We start from the raw sequence: 23,145 nt of genomic DNA, 5'->3' as shown, positions 1-23,145 counted from the left end.
ATTATTTCAAGATTAAACGCACATGTTTTTGTATTATGTATGTCCACATTTTTCTTCTTATGTATTATAAATCCAATATGTTATATGACTCATCTTGTTGGAAAGTTTTTTAATTCTTGTCTTGTAAAAGTATACTGATTTAATTTATGTTTCTAAAAAAGACTGATGACTTATGGGTATCTCTAATAATTCCTTAACTCAATTCCATCTTCAGCAATCAATTGCAGCTTTTGGGTTAATTCTTGTTAGGACTGATTGGCTCTTGATAGACTTTGATTGACTCTTTTAGGGAAGTTTTTAAAAATGTTTTCTTGAGTTTTGTTAGGTCACCTCGAGGTCATCTTCATGAAACAATTTATCAGTGGACGCTGTGTCAGTAGTGATAATTGGAGTGCAAAGAGTTAAGTGTCCTCAACTACCCATACGCAGATGGCTGGAATTTATTAGGTACTAATCTACGGATCGAAGATGCACTGCACTTGGATCTGAACAAGACAAATCCTGTATTTCTCTCGAGTTTTCGTAGCGAAGGAATTTAATACAACAGGCAAACCAACCTCGCCTTCTCCCAATCCTTCGACGACACAGAACACCCCGTCCCAGAGGCAGTAACAAAAATTCGATTCGAACCAAACAACCGTCTCCCTAAGGGCCCTAAAGGTTCCCTCCGTTAATTGAACATTTTCCGTGCGCATTTATGACTGCGCTACTCCCCTCCCTCGAACTCTTCAATCCGTGTCTAGATCATCCTCGCACACACGCACGGCCGCCCCTCTCCCATATTCTATTACAATTTCGCCACTATCTCGTTCCCCTCCGCGTATTCAGCGTTCACCTTATCTCTCCCTAATTTCATCCGCCTCCACTTTATCTTCCCTCCGCCCCGAGCCCACTTTATCTCTCCTTCCCTCTCGAGTCCTCGCCTCTCTTCTCCTTCATCCAACCCCGAGGCCTCGCCTCTGTCGCTTCGCTCCCCCACGATTTCTCTTTCTTGTCCTTTCCCCGTCTCTTCAGCCGCTCTTCAACCACTTTATCGGTCAATCCCAGACGAGGTTAATGCTTACGCGTACGCCGATTCATCGTTACCACGCCGACCAGCCGCGTGCAGACAGCTAGCCAGACGTGGGTCTTACGTGCGGCATTCCGCCCGTACATGCACGCTTTGCCGGCTTTATGGACAGACGGAGAAAGAGGAAGGAGAGAGACAGAGGGACAGAGAGACAGAGAGGAATAGAGAGAGAGAAGGAGCACAGGACAGACCTGGCCAGAGCAGACAGAGAGAGGAGGCCGCACGTCCTGACCGCGCGCGAGCATGGTCGCGCGATAATCCTGTGATGGATGTCTCTAGGTAGTCGGTAAGCCCTGCCAGCCAGGCTGCTCGGTACCGTCGGTGTGTTTACCCAGACGGAAGCCGTCTGGCGACGATAGGAGAGCCGACCTATCACGCGTGGTGCGCGCAGGCGATACGTCGGTTTTACTTCGACTACCACTAGGATATGCACCTCCGACGAGACGGCGTTTCAACAACGTATCTGGCCGGGGATATAATCGCGACGGCAGCGGAGGCATGCAGCGACGACAATGGGGCCAGGGAGACGGGGGCTTGCGCCTTTTTAAATTTCCGATCAGATTGATCGCGATGATCCTCCGCAGCCACCGGGGATACGTCGTTTCTTGTCGGGGAAAAGGGTTCAGGAGGTGATTGATTGACGGGGGTTGAAAAGGCTCCGAGAATAACTGTTAACACTTTGACTGCCACGCTGAAATCACATGTTTCGCTCAGGACGCCATGGGAGTATTTATATTAGTGGTCACAGGTGACCATTGTGGCGCCTTGGTTACGATTGATAACGACAAATTAAAACAAGTCTTCGTTACGATCAAGTGCTTCGGTCACCAATGACCACCGTAGCGTCACAGGAGAAACCGTGGCCGGTCATATATGACCAACGTGGCAGTCAAAGTGTTAATAGGTGGTGCATAGAGGTTCTGAGGGAAGAAGTGTGTAGATCTGGTATCTGAAGTTGCATCTGAAGGAAACGTGGATCTACGTGGTTACAGTAGATAGGACTGGCTGATTCCATATGCACTTTCAGATGTGGCGTGTTATTGTGTTTTAAAGTATTGGTTTTGGGTCTGGACTAGAATTCTGGTTCGTTGAAGACTTTGAATGAAATATTTGGAGAAGTTGATAAATGTATGATTGAAAATCACTTCCAGGTTTAATGGTGCCGTGTCTGATCCGGATGGACGAAAATCCGGATGAAAAGAGGATTTGCGTTACGCTAATTAGACCTGACTGTAAGTGCCATTTAAATGCGTTGTTTCCCTCCATTTATCGAAACCAATTCCTGAATTTATTTTAAAAGAAAGAACGTTCTAACCAAAAATCAATGTTAAAATACATGTCCTTGTAACTTAAAGAAAAACTTAGAAATTTTAATACTCAACAAAATGTTTTCGTAAATTCTTAATAATTGTTAATAATAATATTCGATAAAGGTGACTCGTAAAATGAGATTTTTCAAATGGTATACTTGAGAATTTGAAGTCTTTTACTTGCGCTAATGGAACTTAAAAAGAGCAGTGAGGATGTCATCCTAATTGTAACCTGGAATAAAAATCACAACTATTCTGAAATAGAAGTATCTGGATACTTCTGTACTATCTCAACTCTACAGACTTCGCCACCCAATATTACTCATAAAACGAATTACAGTAATCCTTATCTTACCAGAGCCATATCACATTCGTCTGACGGAAACAACGACAATCTCCGATCATTTCAGAAACCGACAGCCAGAATCCGCAAAGTTTACGACCTGATACCGCCACAGTAAAAGATCCAGGAAACCTCCTCAAGCCACTAACCACATCGAACCTACTAAAGCCTTCGCAGGACATCCTCGACAAACTACCCGAGGACGCTTATCGTCGATCGAGCATAAAACAATTGGAACGTAAAATAAAAAAGGATTGTACCATCGCATCGATTTCGCGTCTTCTTTAATTAACCTTCGCGATGCAAAGGCTTCGCGGGCAAGCGAAACCGACCATCCTCGTTCTTGTCATCCGCGGCCCATTGAGCCTCGTCGCGGGTAAACGTAACCGGGCCGCTGGAAACCGCGCTCTTAATTGGACTAGGCGAACGTCGTGGCGTTTAATCATTCGATCAATCATTTCATCAAAGGAGCCAAAGGGACTTTCAATCATGCGCAATAATGCAGCCTGCACCGACGTTCTTTCTGTCTCGTCACGTCCGTTCTCGTTCCACGAGGCTGGCTCGCGCTCGTCGATACCAGCCAGAGCCGGCTGGCGCTGCTTGTAATTAATAGATCTCTCGTTGTACATATTTGTATGCCGGCCTCTGGGCCGATTGTGCTCGGGACACGGTGTGCGCAGCACACCTCGTGTCTAGACCAATCGACCGCCCCTGCCTGAATTCCTAGCTGGCCAACGTTACGGACAGTCGGCATACGAACGTACACAGACCGCACGTCGCACACCCGTACCCCCTGCGACCGGTGTGGGTGTACACACAGTTGGACGGACTGTTAAACTGACGACGTGGTTATGCGCGCACGTGTACGCCCGTTCTGTGTGCACAGCATTATGTGCTCGCGTTCTGCCTCGGGTATGGGTTAAGGGCTTACATGTACCTGCATTTAGAGGTCCAGGGAAAGGATACGAGTGTAGCCAGTTTTTTAACCCATTCGAGATGAGATTTCTTAGGCTGCGTTTGGACCAAGCGAGCGAATGCTCGTTCTTCTCTCACTTTCGGTAAACATTGATTATTGTGAATGAATGAAATCGATAACTGTATGAAAGAATGCTCGTGTCGTTTGGATTTTATTGAAGTGGGGGACGAATGTACTTGTTTGGTTTAAACGCATCATTATAAGACGATCCTTCGGGAGATGAGATTCTTGTTTTAGTTCATGTTTTGCACACATGGTGTGTCATTCGTCTTTCTTGCTAGGTATTGCATTTTACAACTGATGTACAAAAGTATTGAAATGTATTTCAATTTAAGCCGTTTTTTGGAACAAAATCTGGACCTTCTAGGCGACAATTTCAATGTGGACACCCAACTCTACTGAAATTTGAGCGTGCATTAGTGTATTTATATTTTGAGCACTTTGCATGTCAAACATATGCTTCATGAAAATATTCTAGCATTTTAGAACTATTCAAGTCTTCACTCCATTCATTGTTATTTCTTAGCAGTAGCAAATAAAGAGCTTAAAGAAGACTCACATTTTGATTCATATGTAGCCATAGGTACGTGGCAAAAGAAAGGATTAATGGGATTTTAGCGTCACCATTTTAGACTTATCAATGCAATGTAGGCAGAGATTATGGAATTTGGATACCGAAATTTTTTGGATCTCCCAAATTTAGCCTAAGTTTTACACACTTAGAACATATAAAGAATGCTGCAAAAATTCACTGAAATACTTCCAAGTATATAACTTACTTACACAACAGTAGCACATAAATATTTTGCGCTACAGTAACAGAAATCAGTACTTTGCTGATGCCATGCAAGGCCCCAGAGTGTCATTCCATGGCTAACACAATACAAGATCCCCCCTCAAATAAAATATTCATCCACCTCGAAAACTGATTCCCCAGCAGGATCAACGTGTCACGAGGCCCGTCATATAAGTGTCAAACACCAGCCCCGCAGCAAACACCCATAACAGGTGTCGAAAGGCAGGGCAGGTCGCAGACAGGCTACGAACAGCGGTGGCTAAACAAAAGCCAATAAAACGGTGGATTATTCGCAGCGATTCGCGAGTAACCGAATATGCGGGCGTCTGTCTGTGACGGAGGGGGAGAGGTTTGCCGAGTAAACAGGCGATCTGTAGCGTGCGCGGCGGGCAAGCTGGCCAATCTGACGGCGCGCACCCGCATGCCAAGCGGTGCACCTATCTCCGTGGCAGCGGCGCGTTACATGCGAGTGCATTTACGCTCGAAAACGTGTGTAACGACGCCTGCACAATCTCTGACGCCGTCTCGTGTGGACCTGGGCGTCTGTCTCTCTCTTTCTCTCTTCTCCCTCACCCCTCCACGGTTTCACTCCGGTCTGCCTCTATCTGCCAGCTTTCTTATCTTTCTCACGCTCTCCTCCCCTTCGCGCAGTCCGCTAGTACATGCATCCCGCCGTGCAGTTCTGCGCGTACACGCCTCGGCCCGCTCCATCCACCACCGTCATCCCCCGGCTCCCTCAGACGCCTACTGGCCCCGGCGTTACGGGGAAAAAATAAACAGTGGGACAGAGACAGAGAGGGAGGGAAGAGGAGCGAGGAAAAGAGAGAAAGTGAGCGCGCGCGCGGTAATCTGGTGCCCATGGTTAGTCAGCGGATCGGCGTCTAGACGGTAGGGACGTTTGTGTTGGATTTATTTGTGACAGTGGGTTCCCACCTGTTGCCTCCCGCGCGCCCCTTACGAAACGCACCGCTACAACTTCTCTCTTTTCCCTTTTTCCTTCCTCCTCCGCTCTTTCACCTTCCACGTCCTCTCCTGCCCTGCTCCTTCCCTTCCACATTCCCCCCCGACCCTGTCCTCTCGCCGTCCCTCCTCCCGTCTTTCCCCCGTTCCGTTCTCCACCGACTCCGTTAGCGTACCATAAATCCTATGCATTCTCCATTCACTCCGTCGCAGTCCTTCCTGGCATTCTCTGCTCGCGTTACAAAACACAACGCGCGCAAAGGAGGACAGACTCCCGCTTCCTCACCCCCTTAGCGCTCCTACACCCCTACCAGACGTGCTACGCCCACGCTGTACGGGTGCGTGCGCTGGGGAATTAGCCCGTATTGCGAGACCTGGAATACGGTACGACTCATGGGAAGGCTGGATGACTTTGGGAATTCGAGGCCAGGGGCGGGGATTTGATTCAACTGGCGAGGTGGAGAATAGTGCAAGTTCTAAAACCTACATTTTCAGATGTTTCATCACAGCGTGTGGTTTTAGACGTTTTATGTATCTGGACACCAGAGCCAGAGTATATTATTGGAAATCCATAGTCAGTGTACTTCTAAAGCGTTTGTACTTGGGTCAACGAAACGAGTCAGCAGATGTAAACAGATACAGGGACTTAACATGAATTACGTGAAAATTTTGTGCATCCAAAGTTCCCAAAAACTACCCCACTTTACAATCCACTACCTTAGTTCAATCCACACATATTGATAGAAAAGTCGAGAAATATCGAAGAACTCTTAACAAACAACGAAAACTAAACTGAAATTGGAACAAACTCTACTTTAATGTGTACTTTAATAACTTTCTAAATATTAAATATGTTTTGGTAAAATTTCCAAATTGATACGTCTTTATGCTCCGATCTCCTTTTTGAAAACAGCCTTCTTTCTCGTCTTTTACAAATTTCGATACACGTAGCGCCTGTGAGATCGCTGAGGCTAATGCCTCTTCACTATCCCTCCGATAATAAAAGTTACAATGACAAATAGTATAGTGGTTCTTGCATCAGCGCACCACTCCAATAATTATTACGGCCTCGAGGGCCGCGTTCTTTCTCGAGCATGTGCCATGTCGTTAGATCGTTTAGGCGGAAGATTGATTCCGGTGGTCATTGCTTCGTGTGTGCATATTGCCGAGACGCAATGAGTGTGCAGATTAAAAACCTGTACGCTCGCGTTCGCTTGCATTCAAGCTTGCGCGTTGGCCTGCGTGCCGAGGATGCCTCGCGTCTGAGCGAAGTCTGGCCACCGGCTAGATATCCGTCTGTTGCAATGAGATTACAAAAACCCGAGGGAGAGAGAGAGAGAGAAGAAAGAAAAGAGGGGAAAGAGAGACAGTGGAGGAGAGAGAAAGAAAGGCTCAATGCCGAAGACGCCAATCTTTGCTCGTCCTTTCACGTCCTTTCCTTTCTCCCTGTTACGCGCCACTTTATTTGCTCGTGCCAGAATAATACGTCCTTTCCTCTTCGACGTACTTTCAAGGGAACTGTTGTTCACAGGTTTCACCGCCAACAGTATTTTCACCTGAGTCATTGGGTCTTCGTCGGGAATTTGATCTCGCTAGTCGGAGCACGAACGCTCTGTAAGAGATGTTGTCGTTTCGAGTGTCGAATTCGACCTTTTTATTATCATGATCTATCTGATTCGATTGGATGATATTGTAATCCTAAAGCTGTCTTCAGTGAAGCATCAGCGAGGAACATTTTAACGCCTCTTGCTGTTGCGTGTTCCAAAGAATACAGAAACATTTTGTTCACGCTGAAGCAACATTATCCAGGAAATATTTTGGATTTTTTTAAACAGTAATTCCATTTATTTTACTCACATAATATAAATAACGCTTCAAATGAGAATAGCTTTCCTCAAATTTCCAGAGGTCAGTAATATTCGCTTGAAAGTGGATTCCAGGATTTCAATACCACAAGTCAACTTTATTATGGATCTCGCGCACTGATTCCTTTTAAAGCGTTATCTAAAGATTGTCAAAAATTACCCAACGAATGGATTTCTTTGCCGAGATTTTATCGTCTAACAATCTCTTTCATTGGAGAAAGTACGGACTTCTATACAATTTTCTAAGAAAGCACAAATCACCAATGGCAAACATTATTAAAGATCATACCAGAGATTCACTTGGAGATAGAGAGATATTTCTTAAGAAACTGAAGCAGACAGAGAAGAAATAGAGAACTTTCACGTGCGATACTCTTTTAAAAGCAAACGCAGAGTAACCCCCTTGGAACTAGACTCACGACTCCGTCTAACGATCGTAAAATATTACTTTCCGATTTAAATTTATAATCGTGTCAAATCAGGCATAAAGACAGCGGTAGCAGCAACACGGTTAGCGCTAACGATTCGAAATAAACGAGACCAGTTTCGTACAGAGAATGCCTCGAACGGCGGCGGCAACACGCCCAGGAAACGCGTTGTGAAAACGGTGCGATTATGAACTCGTTGAAACTGGCACTGAGTAACTTTATGGATGCAAATACGGCGGAGAAAAGACGTTGAAAAATCGCATCGCATAATTTGCACGGTAGACACGCGTTGACGTGTAAATTTTATTGAGTGATTAATGACGATCCTTTCGGACGAGGTTTCTGTAACAACTTAACAAGAAGATAAGCTTGTAAAATTCTTCCCCTTCTCGACTTGTTAATGATCCATTCAATTTTGAAGTTTCCTCGCAGGCATAATTTTGGAGAAATTTTTTTCGGTTAATATGAGCAGCTGCCCACAGAATATTCGAAAGGCAATCGAAAGTAGTTTCTCCGTTTACGCTGCGATAAGTTTAATACTGTGTGGTCGAGGCGTACAATGGCGTGTGTTCGAATATGAGTTACGATTAAATACTGTCTTAAAGTATTTTTTACTAAAATTATACAGGAATGTCGACCTGTCGAAGTAAAAATAACATGAAATGAAATAACTTTTAGCAAATCAGCAACATTCATCAACATATTTGCAGAAAATTATTTTCCTCGTTTCTGACAATTATTTACTGCATATTCGAAGCCATCCCCATCGATCACAAACGTATACTTATTTCACTGAAGACTTATAAGCCTCTCTGAATACAAAAAAATTGTCTCATAAATTAAAAATTGTTTGACTTTACTAACTGAAAAAATTGAAATACTGAACAATTATTTGCATTTTGATAATTATTTTGCTTTCTACGAATTGAACATGTTCCAAATTCTTTAATAAACTGAAAATATATTTTTAAAGTATTACAATGAAAGAAATAATTGGATAACAGGCTTAATTTATGACATAGCCTACGTTTCAGTATTGGTCTGTAACGTTTTTAGAATCTACTGAAATAAATTCTACCCTGTGGCACATAATATAGTATTCATTACTACAATTGCAGAATCTAAAAGTAGCTGTAAATTCTTACGAGTTCCTCAGCTCTACAATCTGAACGCCATAAACAAGCTCAAGTGCCTACGAGCCTTCGGGGTGGCCAGAACAAAATTCTCAAGGAAGGTAAATATGGAATACCCATTTCATATGCTTTGCGGAACGTCAAACCCTATAATAACAAGCCTCGTGGATTTCCCGTTGAAAGAAGGTATAATACTCAGTAATGGCACTACATCATTTCTTGATAGGAATGATAGATGTATCTACGAAGAACGATAAGATACATATTTAACAATAATAATAATACTCATTAACGAGCACACCCTTCTAGTATACAAATTAGTACCTAATTTATTACATATGTACATTAAGGACCATCGTAGGATATGACAACATACATACGTATGTTTCATGCTATTTCCAGTCAATAAAGTAAGCTTTCAAATCAAATAAATGTCCCATTAGCCGACCATGCCCCAGTACCTAAATACTAACTCTAATCTTATTAAATTTTGAGCTTGAATTTCAATGTACCTAATAAAAGAAAAAAGAGAAGTAGAAGAAGAAGGAGAAAAACAGCATATTCAGCTACTGTAATACGATTCAAGTGTCTACACATGTATAAAAATAGCTAAAAAGGTTACTCACTTACTGAGACATCTGACATCTTAAATATCCAAGTATTGTAACATTTACCTAATAGCGACTTCTGTCCCATTCCTCAAAAGAATCAACCACTGTGTATCATGCCACCTCATCGGCAAACGTTCAACCATATCGTGCCTGACGTATTAATTGCAGCACGATCGTGATCGGTAATCGCGCGGAAGGAAAGCTCGAAGCTTATCCGCGCATCGGGCGCCGCGTGTCCCGGGGTTATTAGTCGACATAACGAAAGCGTCGAAACGGGTGGACGAGAATTTCCAGGAGCGAACGAACGTGAAGGGGCCAGGGCATATCTTCTCCCTCGGAACAGCGGAGAAAAGGCCCCCGAGGAGGAGGGCATGGAGATGAGTGCGCCGCGGAGCGTGGAGGCAGGCCGATCAGAGCCGGCAAAAATCGGCATATCTGCATAAACCGGCACGGCAATGAACGAAGATCGTAGGTAAAGATTGGCCATTTTTTCGCATAACTTTCTGCCGTTCAACCGTGACCGACGCGACGACAGTCCCGACGACCGCCGAACAGGGCCCCTCGCGAGCGGGCGTCGCGCAACCGACGTCGCGGACATGTATTCACTCGAATGGCGGTCTTCGATGTCGAAACCTGGCGATAAAATACGGGATAGCTTGGAGGCGGGCATGAAACTTGATAAACTGATCGACGAAAAATGCGACGATGTTGGGAAGATAATCTCTTTCAGCAGGGACAGTCTGCTGGGAAAGACGTAAGGGCTGTGGAAGTGAAGTTTATTTTCGAGATTGTGGGATGTTCGAGAGATGGTTGAAAGGAGTTTGCAGTGGTAGGCTGCGATCACAGCGGATGCGTTTTCTTGGTGAACTGATGTTCTAATGAATATGTTCGAACTATATTAGGTAAATGACTGAGTAGTTGATCATGTCTCGATGTATGGGAAGTACGTCTAATTTTATTTAATTTGAAGCTTAGATACTAGTGTGCTTAATAAAGAATTATAAAAAATATAAAAAATAGTAGCATACAGGAGAATACTCAGTTATTGGAATGCAATCCAAGCGTCAGGACATGTTTCTTTAGGTTGTTCATTTACTGGATCATGTTATATCTTAAGCGTCTTAAAGGTATTGGGCGATTTATCTTATTTATTGTAAGGGTGAGACAAATTTAGACATGTTCGTCAGAGAATGCATCCATTGTAACCGTAGCCCTAGGTGAGGGAAAGTTGAAGGGTACATGTTACGAAACAGATGAGACATTCTGTGGGAATACAAGGAATTTTTCGAGTGTATTAGATGTATTATGTGGGGAAGAAATTAAAAAAAATTTAGGAGCGATTTGCTGATGCAAGTAACCCTTACTGAAATTCAAAACGGTTGAAGCTTCATTCCGAATTAATTATTCAGAAAACATCTAAAATTCGTGGGAAACATGTCTGACTTGAGACATATTCTACTGACTCTTTCTTTGTCAAACTCATGATTTATTCTATCGGCTTAACTGTGTCTGACCGCAGACTTATTCTACTGATTTTTTCGTGTCTGGCTCGAGGTTTATACTCTTGTCGTTTTTGCACTTGACTCAGGATTGATTCTACAGACTTTTTGTATCTGCCTCGGAGTTTATTCTACTGATGCTTCTGTGTCTAACTCAATCTTATTCTATTGACTTTTTGGTCAGACTCGAGGTTTATTCTACAAGGCTTTTTTATGTCTGACTCGGGATTTATTCTATTGACTTTTTATGTCTGGCTCGGATCTTATTCTACTGATTTCCCCGTCCTGCCTGAATAGACACAGCAGCAAAATACATCCCTAGTCAGACACATTTAATATGAATTGCAGACGTTTACATTTAGAACCAATAACTCTAAAACGAAGTCGCAAACGCGGTTTCGTCACGTAGAATCACCTCTTAAAATGTTTGACAGCTGTCAGAATATCAATACCATTCGATACTTAAGCGAATACGAATAAAAAAGTTAGTCATTTTCGAAAACTCAAAGCACTGTAACGATATCATTAAAGAAGACACTAGAAACAGAGGACCGCAAGCGTTATAATCAACGCTTCCACGTCTGAAACGAGTGTGTACAGTCTAAAGGGGAAACATCCCGATCCCAGCGACCCCCGCCAGACACCTTTCTCATCCATCATCGAAGATTCAATCAGAAGCCAAGCAAACAAGTCCGCAGCCACTGCAACGGGTAAACAAAATCCTCGGGGCTAATATACCCGGCACCACGGCGAGGCGCACTTTTTTCTCGGTTCCTGTCGACGATCTGCCAACGTTGTCCCGAATTCGAAAGACAATGGGTTCCCTCCGGGGTAACCGAGGGAGGTCGAGAGCTGATCCTCGGCGTATCCTTGCGCTCTCCTGCCTCTCTACATTACATAATATCGAAACGACCTTGCGTTCCATCGTACCACCTGCGGCAGGACTACACACGTACACGCTTGGTGCACAACTTCCGCTCGGAACCCCCTCCCTCCCCCCGCTCGATCCTTTCCCCTCGCTAGCTGCCTCTCTCTCTCCCACCGTTCGACCTTTCCTATCATCGTCACGCCTCTCCCCCCCTCCCCACCTTCACCGAACGTCGGCGCGGTTTTTTTCCTTCTCTTATCACTATTCTTGCTTTCGCCGAAGGAAAAAAGGGGGACCGGTGGTTGAATAAAGGCACGGCGGAGCAAGAGGAGGACGCCAGCAACAGGTTTTGGCGGGCAAACAGAAGACCAGGGAGAGTCAAGACCTACGATTCACTCTTGTCTGACTCTCCTTTTTTACCCTCCTGTTTTTCGTCGACCGCCGAACGTGGCGCGAATCAAAACATCTCGGCTTCGATCTTCGCCACGGTCAGCGAGGAGGAAAATCGAGCGGAAAATTGAGGAAGAGTCTGGATCGCTTCTATGGGTTGAAGTCGAGATAGCTTCTGTTTCAGCTATTCAGCTAAGAATTTGGTGTCGAGAAATGACATTGTCGTCTAATTTGGTTTAATTTTGGTTCTCCATTGTTTCATACAGTACAATGAGGTGGATAGAAACATAACTCTGGATGACAGTAAATAAATAATTTAAATACTATTTAAATAGTATTATTAATAGTTTAAATACTATTTAAATTTACTGTCACCTAGAGTTACGTTTCTATTCGCCCCATTTTACGTTACAGTAATTACGCAAATGCATTTGATGATAAATACGCAAATTGCTATTTTCAGTAACACAACTAAATAAGTGGAACATTATGAATTTAGTTCATCTTCCAAACATTATCAAGTGTAACTTTCATACATTCTTTGCATACTAAAATTTCTCATAAGTACATAGAACTCCGCAGTCTAATTATAGGAAGATAAAACACACAGAACAGTCAATCCTGATTCAACGTAAAAATTGCTATCTCTTTTAAACTGTATTTCTTTCTTCAAAGGCCTCGACGTGCACTGCCCACTAATAAATTTTCCACTATTCCATTCTGAGCTACTGGAGCACAATGAAGTGGCTCGAAACAAGGACATCGGCCAGCCATGACGCGTTATGATAAATATCTGAAGCGTAGCGCACCGTTAACATTGCGAAATATTTAGATCGGACGTGCTCGGTCTGAGAGTCGGAATTCGCTCGAGTGATTTCGATCCGTACGCTCCAGACAGGAAATATAATTAATCAGCGACAGATTTACGGCGCGAACCCCGTTACGACCGATCTAAATCTTCGATTCGCATTTAGAAAGCTGCTCTCAGCGCGGGCCGAGGTCTGCTTTCAACGGGGGTGTCATTTTCATGAGACATTTGGCATCGTTAAAAACAGATAAAATTAAGATTAATGTTCATCCGTAGCTACTTTGTTGGCGTTCTAACATATACGCAGACATAACGGTTGATGTTTCACTCAGCACTATGGCTCCTCGTTTCTTGAACTTAACAGTAAAAATACCGAAGTGGCTGAGATGACTGGAACGATTCATTTGTCAAGGATATTGCATTTACCGAGACATTTACAGAAGTATTCTTTTATGTAAATTTCAATTGAAAATAGTTCGATATTATGACTGTCGATTTATGACGAACAGCAACATGAACACTTTGCGAAGAATTATGGACAGGAGAAAATTCAGTTGGTATTTGTATTCTAGTCCTCAGAACAGAAAGCCCCTAAGGGCTAAGTCAGCAGTCAGACATCAAGACCACTGAAATCCTTGCATAACTAAACCCTAATCCCTTTTCTCTTAACTCTAGCCTAATGAGTAAGAAAAGGAAAATCCTCCTTAATTACAAACCACGTTTCTACTCCAAATTAGTCCCTAAATTCCATTTCCTTCAACGTCACATTCATCTACATTCTTTAATATACAAAATGTTCCATAATTAATAGACTACAGATAAAACAGACACCTTGTATATATGTATATCAGTGTTTCATTACGAATCCTCAAATACCTAAGACTGTACACATGGAAATAGATAAATAAATGCTAAAATGTCTCAAGGAATTGAAAACTCGAACTTCAATCCCCTCGCAAAATACTTGATTGATCAACTAACCTGGCACCTTTTACGTTTCAAAGAGAAATCGTGGAAAGGATCCCCGAAGAAAAGATTTTATGGAAGCCCCGCGAATCCTCGTTCCCTCGAGGAGAGAGGGTTACACGTTGGATTATTTATTGCGTCATTAATCAGTCACGTTTTTCCACGCGGAACTGTAAAGGGAGAACGGATGCAACATGGAAATGAATGTAAATCGTAAAAGGCGCTACACCTCGTGGATGCTCGCGCTGCGCCCTGTGAAATGGCTCGCAACATTGGAATTGGTATACGAGGAAGTCCATAAAATGAAATTGTTGCAGTTCCCGGATGCAGTTCAACCGGCCGCCCTTACAAGGAAACGCACTGTAACCGATGCATCTATTGCGTTTCAAGAGATTGTTTAACGATCGACGTGTTACGAGCCCAGGGAACTTTACGATCCTGAGATAAATTGTAACATTACTGCATTATCCATTGGAGACGAATATATGGTGACAAAGACTGAGTACTTAAAGTAAGCATCCGATTCGATTGAAATGTCAATAAAAAGCATTTAAATTTGAATTTACACTTCTTATATATAGATATTTCTTTGAGTAACTATTATTCTGTAATGTAATTTGGACTTTGTCATTTGGTTTTTGAATATATTTTTATAGAAAATAGGTCGAATTATAAAAAGGAAAGTCTTTGTCGAATAAATTAATACAAGACTCTCTACTAACCAAAGTAAAGAAAATTCTATTTTGAACATCGAATAGAATCTAAATAAATATTTCTGAGCAACAAGTTTCATTGAAATTCGAAAAGAAGCAAAGTCTATTCGAATAAAATTTCATCCCATTTATGTCAGCACACAATTACATACAAATCAACTGTATAAAAAAATTCGTTAATCAGGATCAACTCGTTTTATTCTCAAAGTTAGAGAGGACAAGGATCGCGATTAAAATTCATTCGGAGAAGATCCAAGTCCGCTGCTCGCGACAGAGCACTCAAATAAATGACCCTAGCCGAGATTTCATTCAGTCAGATAGGACACGCACCACCTACACCTGCTAACGGCACTTTCATACCGCCGCGACAATTTTACGCTTTATCGCATCCTCGCGGTTTACTGGCAATCGCCATTCGAGGGGCTTTACAATGTCTGGTTTACGGGACTCTCGAGTTGAACGCGAATTCACTCTTCAACGAGTGTATTCCTCCTCCTTCCTACCCTTCGTTCTGTCCACGGGGTTACGCATCCCCCTTTCGCGCGATTGCGAACGCGTTTCTGGTTTACGATGCAACCGATGCACTCGTAAAAACAAGAGGCGATGTAAACTCGGAATAGCTCGAGAACGATGTAAAGCGACCACGTGAGAGAACTCGATGAAATGGGAGAAATGGAAATAGATGGATCACCATAGTCGACGTTGCTTCTTCTTTTTTTTTCTTTTAAGTAGAGTAGGACCTTGATTAACACCTTGACTGCCATGTCACTCGTGTGTGAGTGACAATTTTTACATGACTATGAATAACTATGAAGGATAGTAATATACAGAATTTGAGCGAAACACTTTAAAATAATTATGAAAATGAATTAAGAAGAATTTTACTTAAAGGTGGATTCACTGCTAAAGTGATAGAAGTTTTAATGAATTTCAAGTGGCAGTCACATGTTAACCCAAATGAGGCTACATGGCTTTCAGAAGTATACGAAATTGTAGAGATTGAAGTAATCTAATCTTGAAAATCTCGAAAATTTGAGAACAAGAAAATCAGCCTTCTCTGGGTTGAGGGGGTTGAGACCATTTTGACTACGTCTAAAAATAGGTAGGTAATGTTTGGGATTTTTTTTCATAAATTTCTATGATTCTTTTAGTGATATTAATGTACCTTTTAGCTTCATTTTCCAATTTTTTAAAAGTAAAAATTTACAAAGTAACGGAGATATTTACCATTTCTGAAACCTTTTATCAATAGCTGGCCGCTATTAACTACCGAAATAAAAAATTCTTTTTGATTCGCAAACTAGAACCTACTCTCTACTTTGTAACACAGGATTTTTGAGAAATTTTAAAAACTGTAAAAAATGGCACTAGTTTGAAGCGAAAAAAAAATCGTTTGTCACCAACAAAAAGTCAACTCTAAAAATTTATGATTCAATAACTATTTATGATATCAAAATAGATTCTACGCTACATTGTAAATAAGAGTTCTAGTTTATGAGTAAAAAAAATGTTTTATTTCAAACATTTCAATGCTTGTCGACAATGGCAGCCAGCTAGCCGGAAGGGGTTTCGGAAATAACGAATATTTCCTTTATTTTGTAAACCTTTTACTTTTAAAAAATTGGAACATCAAACTAAAAGATACATTAAATCGCTAAAAAAAATCGGAAGTTTTCACTAAGTTAATTACGTATTGAAAAAATTCTCAAACATTATCTACCTATTTTTAGACACAGTCAAAATGATCTACTTCTTTAATTGACTTAACACAAGAGCCGAAATTGGGTAGATACACTTCTCAAAATGAATTTTATTATTTTCTGTAGGCTATTGCTAAATCACAGTTAAAATTTCTAATGATGTTCTATGGTACTCTTATTGATATTCTACAGTGCCCAAAAATTTGGAGTTATAGGAGTATGTAATAAATGAAAGCAATAATTAAAAATTTGATATCTTGAAATCTGCAAGCGAAATTTCAGTGGAAAACTAGAAAAACAATGTATGAATATTAAAAAAAAATAATGAAAAATGTCTCTATTGAAAATTGGAATCTATAGGAATCTTAATTGCAGCTTGCCACGTGTTTCCATAATTCCAAGAAAATGTCAGTACCTAAAATGCATCTCAACCTACCATACACGCAGCGAGAAGCTCAAATTCACTATCGAAGCTATACATAACAAAATTTACCCCATCTCAAAGTCTCCTCAAACCGAACACTAGATCCACCCAAAACAAAAATCAAAAGGAATCGAAAGGAAGACTGGCCAAGATTTCCAAACCTCTATTACAAAGTACCTGAAGAATCTCTCCCGAAGAAAATTATATTCCATTCATCCGATCTCGTAAAGAATAACTCCGTCACCCTCCGCCTCGAATCACCCTCGGCCCGGTACGCATTTATGACCCGTGAAACTACTTCCTCCGCGTTTCGTCGCGCTCAAAAGACGCGAGAAAGAAAACTCCTCTCCCCGTTCATCAAGCTATTAATTACCTTGCACTCGTTAACACGAGCGAACGCTCGGGACGCAGACCGGATCGAACACGGTCGCGAGAGTATCCCCGTGCCTGGGAAACGTCAACAGCCGAAGGTGCTTTACGAGCAAAAAGCGCTGAGACGAGGGAGGACAGTGTCTACGGAGGCGAGGACTACAGCGCGACAGGCGTCAGACAAATTCGACATAAAAAAGACGAGCGCGCGGAGGGTGCGGGAAGGGAAATAAAAAAAGAAAAAGGAGGGAAAGAAGGAAGGAACGTCGGACATCACACGGGGATAAAGGGAACAAGCAAATTAGCAGCCGCGCTTCAAGGTACACAGAGACGAGAGAAAACAACGGTCCCCCTTTTCCCCCGCTCCCTTAATCCACCCCCGCGCGGCTCACGCTGCCCCCTCCTTAAGCTCGACGGGCGTGCAATAGAGCATACGATGCGTCTAGACAAAATAATGATTTGGATTTCAATACATTTGCATTCATTACCCCCGGGGCACCTCACCCGTCCTCCCATCCCCTTTTTCCACCCTCCGACGACCCCCAGAACCACCCTCGCCCGTGCCCGTTTTCGTCTCCACCCCCGGATGATCCCCTCTACTATTCCGTTTCATGTCTCGCAGAGTTACGCTCGTTATCATACGAATGCTCTGCTCGTGCCGTCGGCGCTCGTTTCGTCGCCGTCGAAATGCGACGCGGCCGGACGAGCAAGCAGCCAGGGACAGCGGCAGCGGCAGAGCGAGGATCCCAGCAGCCCGCCGTCTGCCGCTTTTCCGCCCTGATCTGTGTGCGTGGGCGGGTGCACCTATCAGACGGGTCAGTCGGTGGGGCAGGGATGACGCGAGGAGCAAAGGGAAAACTCGGGGGGTGGTTGAGTTTTTAGCGCGAGAAAGACGAAGCAGACTGGGCTGGGCGAATTGCAGCCCCAGACACCGACCGGCTAATGAGTGACCCAGCCTCCGTGCAACTTTTCCTGCGACCCGGCTGCGACACGGGGAACGGGTGCAATTGATGATTGACGTCGTCGAATACGCGTTAGAGACAGTGACTACCGTAATTCGATGGGAGATTGGAGATACTTATGGTTTATGTTTACTGAATAATTTTCAAGTTACGTGTATAGGGTGGACCACCTAACGTGACCGAATCAGTTACTGTGCAGGGATGATAAAGTTGTACCCGAGACATTCTGACGTAGCAGTAATTTTCCGTGTACAGTCAACTCTTTTATGAGACGATTAATTCGCACCGCGTTATATGGAAATCGCGTTATAGGAAATTCAGAATTAGTGTAAATCAGAATAATTCGCACCGTGATGGTGATGTGCGTGCATGAAAAGAGGAGAATTCCTCATTAATTTTAACCGTAAAAGTGTACATATTATAGAGACATCGCGTTTTAAGACTACTGCGTTTTAAGAGTACCGCGTTATAGGAAGGCTGTTGCGATTTTTGTTCTGCGTTATGAGAGTACCATGTTATAAGAGGGTTTACTGTATAGGGGATACGTCGATTCAGTTAGTACTTCTGACTAGTTTGACTATCTATTCTAACTATATAGATCCACATTTTTTCCAGGTGCAACCTTATCAACTCTGTACAATACTTCATTATTATTGCACTAATTCAAATTTGTTTCTATAGGTAATAAGATTTTAAAAAACAATTGGAAGATTATTTGAAAATTTACTTAAGAGACCAAGCTACTAAGAATAACGAAAGTAATTGAGAGGTGGTCACGTTGGGTGGTCTACGCTGTAGAATATTGCCTTCACGTTGTATGATAAGATTACTCTGTAAATGTACTTGAGATAACAATTTAGGTGTATCAAGTATGGTGAAGTTTGTAACATTAGAACGCTTTAAGTAGACAATATCGATATTAGTATCTGTGATGTAATTTATAAATGATAATCGCGAATAAAGTGCAAATTATTTTCACAATTAATGTAATAAGTACTAAGAAGTAAAATTAAAAATGAGGACTTGATAGTAGAGAAAAGTGATCGAACTCGGGCCTCTCCCCTTATGTTGACCACCAAATGTATTTTGCTAAGTACCCTGTATTCAAGTGATGATCCGTATAACTATTTCAGGACAGTGTCATAAAATAATGGAATAACGTGCCTCTATTTGTTATTCAGTGAGTGATCTGTTCATTTTCATTTTTGTGATTCGTGAAATTGTTTTATTGTGTCTTCCCTTCGATATAATTTAATTTCCAGATTGTTAAGTATTAATTTCTCGCTTTTAATTTGTACAAATGGAGTAGAAGTAACAATCTATATAAATTTTTTATTGTTTCTCGAAGGTTTTTCAGAAAAAAATAAATATATCTGCGACTTTTGCAAACAAAATCAACAAAGAAAGCTTTGAAATTTATAAATAAATCATTTTACTACATTTTTACTTTCTCCACAAAAAACATTTATGTTAGGCAGTCTTAACGTGAAAAATAGGTGGTCCAACTTTAGACCCCTTTTTCTAGAACCTAGAGTCTAACTAGAGCATCATTTTTGACGATATATCGTAAATTCAAAAATGCTCTTCATTTAATTAAATTTAAGTAATTTTTTACATGAATTCTGTTAAGGTACATTTTTTAATAACTAATCGAAAGGCCTTTTACCAATAAAACGTTAATTTATATTACATTATTATATTAAAGAAGTTATACAAAAGAAACCAATTCGAGGTCCGACTTTAGTCACTCTTCTCTACTTAGTGAAAGTAGATCTCAATTCCACTTTTAAATTAATAGTTAGCATCATTAAGCACTTCTTATAAAAATTAATTGAAAATGATTGAAAATCTTATTTTTACTACGTACTCCAAATATTTGACGTTAAGGCACAATTTCGAATTAAATTTGTGACATAATTACGAGAGAAAATTCCACGTATATTCATTGTGAAATAAATAGTACTATATGTATGGGAAAGACTCACCGGTTCGATACGACCGTCTCCTTCTTTTCCCAAGGACTGACCCTCAGACCAACCCATCTTTGACAGCAGCTTGAATCCCCTATTATCCTTTGCTATTGATCTACAAATTAAACAAAATTACAAATAGCTTAAAATCATGATAAACCATCATATACATATAAAAAAATATACTGTTTCTTATATTTCAACAATAAATAGTGCAGCCTTAGGAATTTATAAAATATTTACAAATAAATTACTTACATGTCCATTGAACTTTGCTGCGTTTTAGCGTGATGATTCAACGAACCAACGCACTGCCTTCTATTTTGTGCTCTATCTTGATATCCCAATGCCACTTGACTTGCACTCGCGACGTTATCCTTTTCTACACCAAATTTATGCTTCAGTCGTCTCAATTCTTGTTTGTGGAGCTCTTTCTTGGAAGCTTTGTTTTCTTCCATGTTATTACTTTGTTGAACAAGTCCTGGCTCGCAATGACCACATGTTTCGTTTCCGCTATGTATATGGCACAGTAGTTTCGTGCTTCCCACTTGAATAATTGAGCCATGTAAAACTTCGTGAAAGTCAGATTCTTGTTTAGCTACAGACAATCGTCTACCATTCAAAAATGTACCGTTTCTTGAGCCTAAATCTATAACTTGATATATTTTCTTATCTTCGTCGTATGTAAATCGAGCATGATGCTGAAACATAAATTAAAATGAAACATTTGTTAAAATGAAAGTATCTAAGTAATCACTTGTATCTGGGACTACTTACTTTACTAACGTTGATATCTGGTATAACAACTGAATGATCGCCTTCTCGACCGATTGAACCACCCGTGTATGCAACAAGAAACAAACTTCCAACTTTTAATTTCGACAAATTTGTTTCTCTAACTATAATTCTCATACATGGTGGATATATCTTTGCTAAATCTGTAATTAAAATATTATCATTATAATTATAAATTAAGAACTATAAGTATTTCTTTTAATCATAAATTAATATTGTTTGAATATAGAATTTTAATGTAACACCAAATAAAAACTAATACTTCTTTGTAAATGTAATAATTATACTAGTAATTACTATCACTCATTTGACATAATACTAATTCATAAATCACCAAGCTCTATCTCTTGCTTTGAAATAAATAATATAAAAAATAAAAATAAACCTTGATCTTCCTCATGGTCACTGTCACTACTAGAACATAATTCTGGAGTACTGTCATTAGAATTGCTCTCGTTATCGTTGCTTGAACATTCACCCTCCTCAAGCTCAGTATCTTCCAACTGATCTTCTCTTTTTGGAAATTTGCGTTTTTTCCCCTCATCCTACAAGAGAGACATGTGTCCATATTAAAAGCATAGGATAATTACCTAGAGCTTGGCGCCTGTAATTTTCAATTGATATGTTTGAAAGGCCATTTATTAACTCATTTATGTCATCTTGAACCTGCAATAAAAAATTTCCACATGCGATCAAATCCCCTTTAGAAAAGTTTTAGATAACAGCCTAAACCTTAACCTTATTTGCCTTTCTAACTTTCTGCTCCTTCTTGCTTTGAAGATGAGTGGCTCCTTCACTTGCAGTTACTTGAGCTTGACTATGAAATTGATACGTTTTACTAGCTTCGTCGTAATAGTAATAAGTGCCAGTGTTGCCATCATAATATAAACCTTGTTTCTAAAATACATTTATATCAAATAAATAAAGAGTTCATAGTTTAATGTCATTATAAAAATATATGTTACAATACTTACAGCATCGTAATAATATCCACTGTTATAATCATAGTATAAACCAGAAGTTTCCTCATAAACAAAGCCAGTTTGTAATAAAGCTGATTCAGCTGCCTCTTTAACTTGTTCGACAATGCTGACTGATGGCTTGTCATTACTGATATTCCAGTTTTGAGAAGAAGATGAATCTTTCTCATACTCCAAAGGATTTGTTTGGGTTCCATAGTCAATCAATGTTTTACTTTGTAATAACTTATGATTTTTCTGCAATAAATGTGCATCCAAATGAAAATATGAATACATATAATAGAAAGAAAATGAGAAATATGATTCTTACATGTTCATGAAGTTTATTCCGTAACTTAGCAATTTTTTTATTTTGCTTCTTAATACGATCACGCATTCTTTGAATGAATTGCAACACATGAGGAAAATCACATAGTTCTTCTTGAAAGTCATCTTCGAAATCTGACTTTAACTCTCCCTCATCACTTTCACTAGATACACTATTCTCTATCATTGTTTATTAGGTTCAGCTGAAAAAACAGCATAACATTTAAGATTTCATATTTCACAGATTTTATACATTGTTTAATTTTCAAATCTTGATTAAATCTTTCACAGAACAAAAACATACACCACATAAACTGATTCCTAAACAAAAGCATGAAACATCTCTTACATAACCTCAACTGAAAATGATAATACGGAACCTTTGCTCACAGTTAAACACAACATCTTACTCAATCGTTCAAAGTACCGACACAATTATTGCACTCTAAATTTGTAAACAAAGTCAAGAACAGCATAAACTAACGATCATGCAAATGAACTTCAATACTTGTTTGCATAATATAGTATACAGTATTTAACACTCAAATCTAGGCATCAATTAAGCGAAATAAATTCTCTTTCAACTCACATCTAAACTGCATTATCTCACGCTGACACTTTCAATCTTGAAATAACAAACAATAAACGAATTAAACGTCGTTACAAAACTCACGACGTGCTGTAGTTCGATCATGGACGAAAGAGAATCAATTTCCCCATTCTTATTCCGTATTTAAAATGCTGTGACTCTACCTTTCACGTTACTCTGGAAAACGTGTGTTCGCTGTTTCATGAAGAACCAGTGGAAGAAATTGCCGGTTAGAAAATGCATTAACGGAATCGAGAAAACAGAAGCGCGTACGTAAGGCGCGTGTTTCATACGTATGTATATGCAACAATATGC

At 40.7% G+C, this 23,145-nt stretch overlaps 1 protein-coding gene across 2 annotated transcripts in view; it reads right to left on the bottom strand.

Annotated features, from left to right (window-relative positions):
- The window catches only part of LOC143178936 (angiogenic factor with G patch and FHA domains 1), a 34,232-nt gene extending 11,124 nt beyond the window's left edge, over positions 1-23,108 (bottom strand). For both annotated transcript variants that reach the window (XM_076377879.1, XM_076377878.1), the window contains exons 1-8: positions 22,995-23,108; positions 22,246-22,444; positions 21,930-22,172; positions 21,694-21,852; positions 21,341-21,500; positions 20,938-21,098; positions 20,419-20,861; positions 20,176-20,275 (exon numbers count right to left, since the gene is read on the bottom strand). In XM_076377879.1, the coding sequence (XP_076233994.1) occupies positions 20,176-20,275; positions 20,419-20,861; positions 20,938-21,098; positions 21,341-21,500; positions 21,694-21,852; positions 21,930-22,172; positions 22,246-22,428 (1,449 nt within the window). In that variant the 5' untranslated portion in view covers positions 22,429-22,444; positions 22,995-23,108. The remainder of the gene's footprint in view (positions 1-20,175; positions 20,276-20,418; positions 20,862-20,937; positions 21,099-21,340; positions 21,501-21,693; positions 21,853-21,929; positions 22,173-22,245; positions 22,445-22,994) is intronic.
- Positions 23,109-23,145: the final 37 nt, after the last annotated feature.

Source organism: Calliopsis andreniformis, chromosome 5 (genome assembly GCF_051401765.1).
Source record: "Calliopsis andreniformis isolate RMS-2024a chromosome 5, iyCalAndr_principal, whole genome shotgun sequence".
NCBI classification, from domain to species: Eukaryota; Metazoa; Arthropoda; class Insecta; order Hymenoptera; family Andrenidae; genus Calliopsis; species Calliopsis andreniformis.
This window is presented reverse-complemented; position numbering and strand designations above follow the sequence as displayed.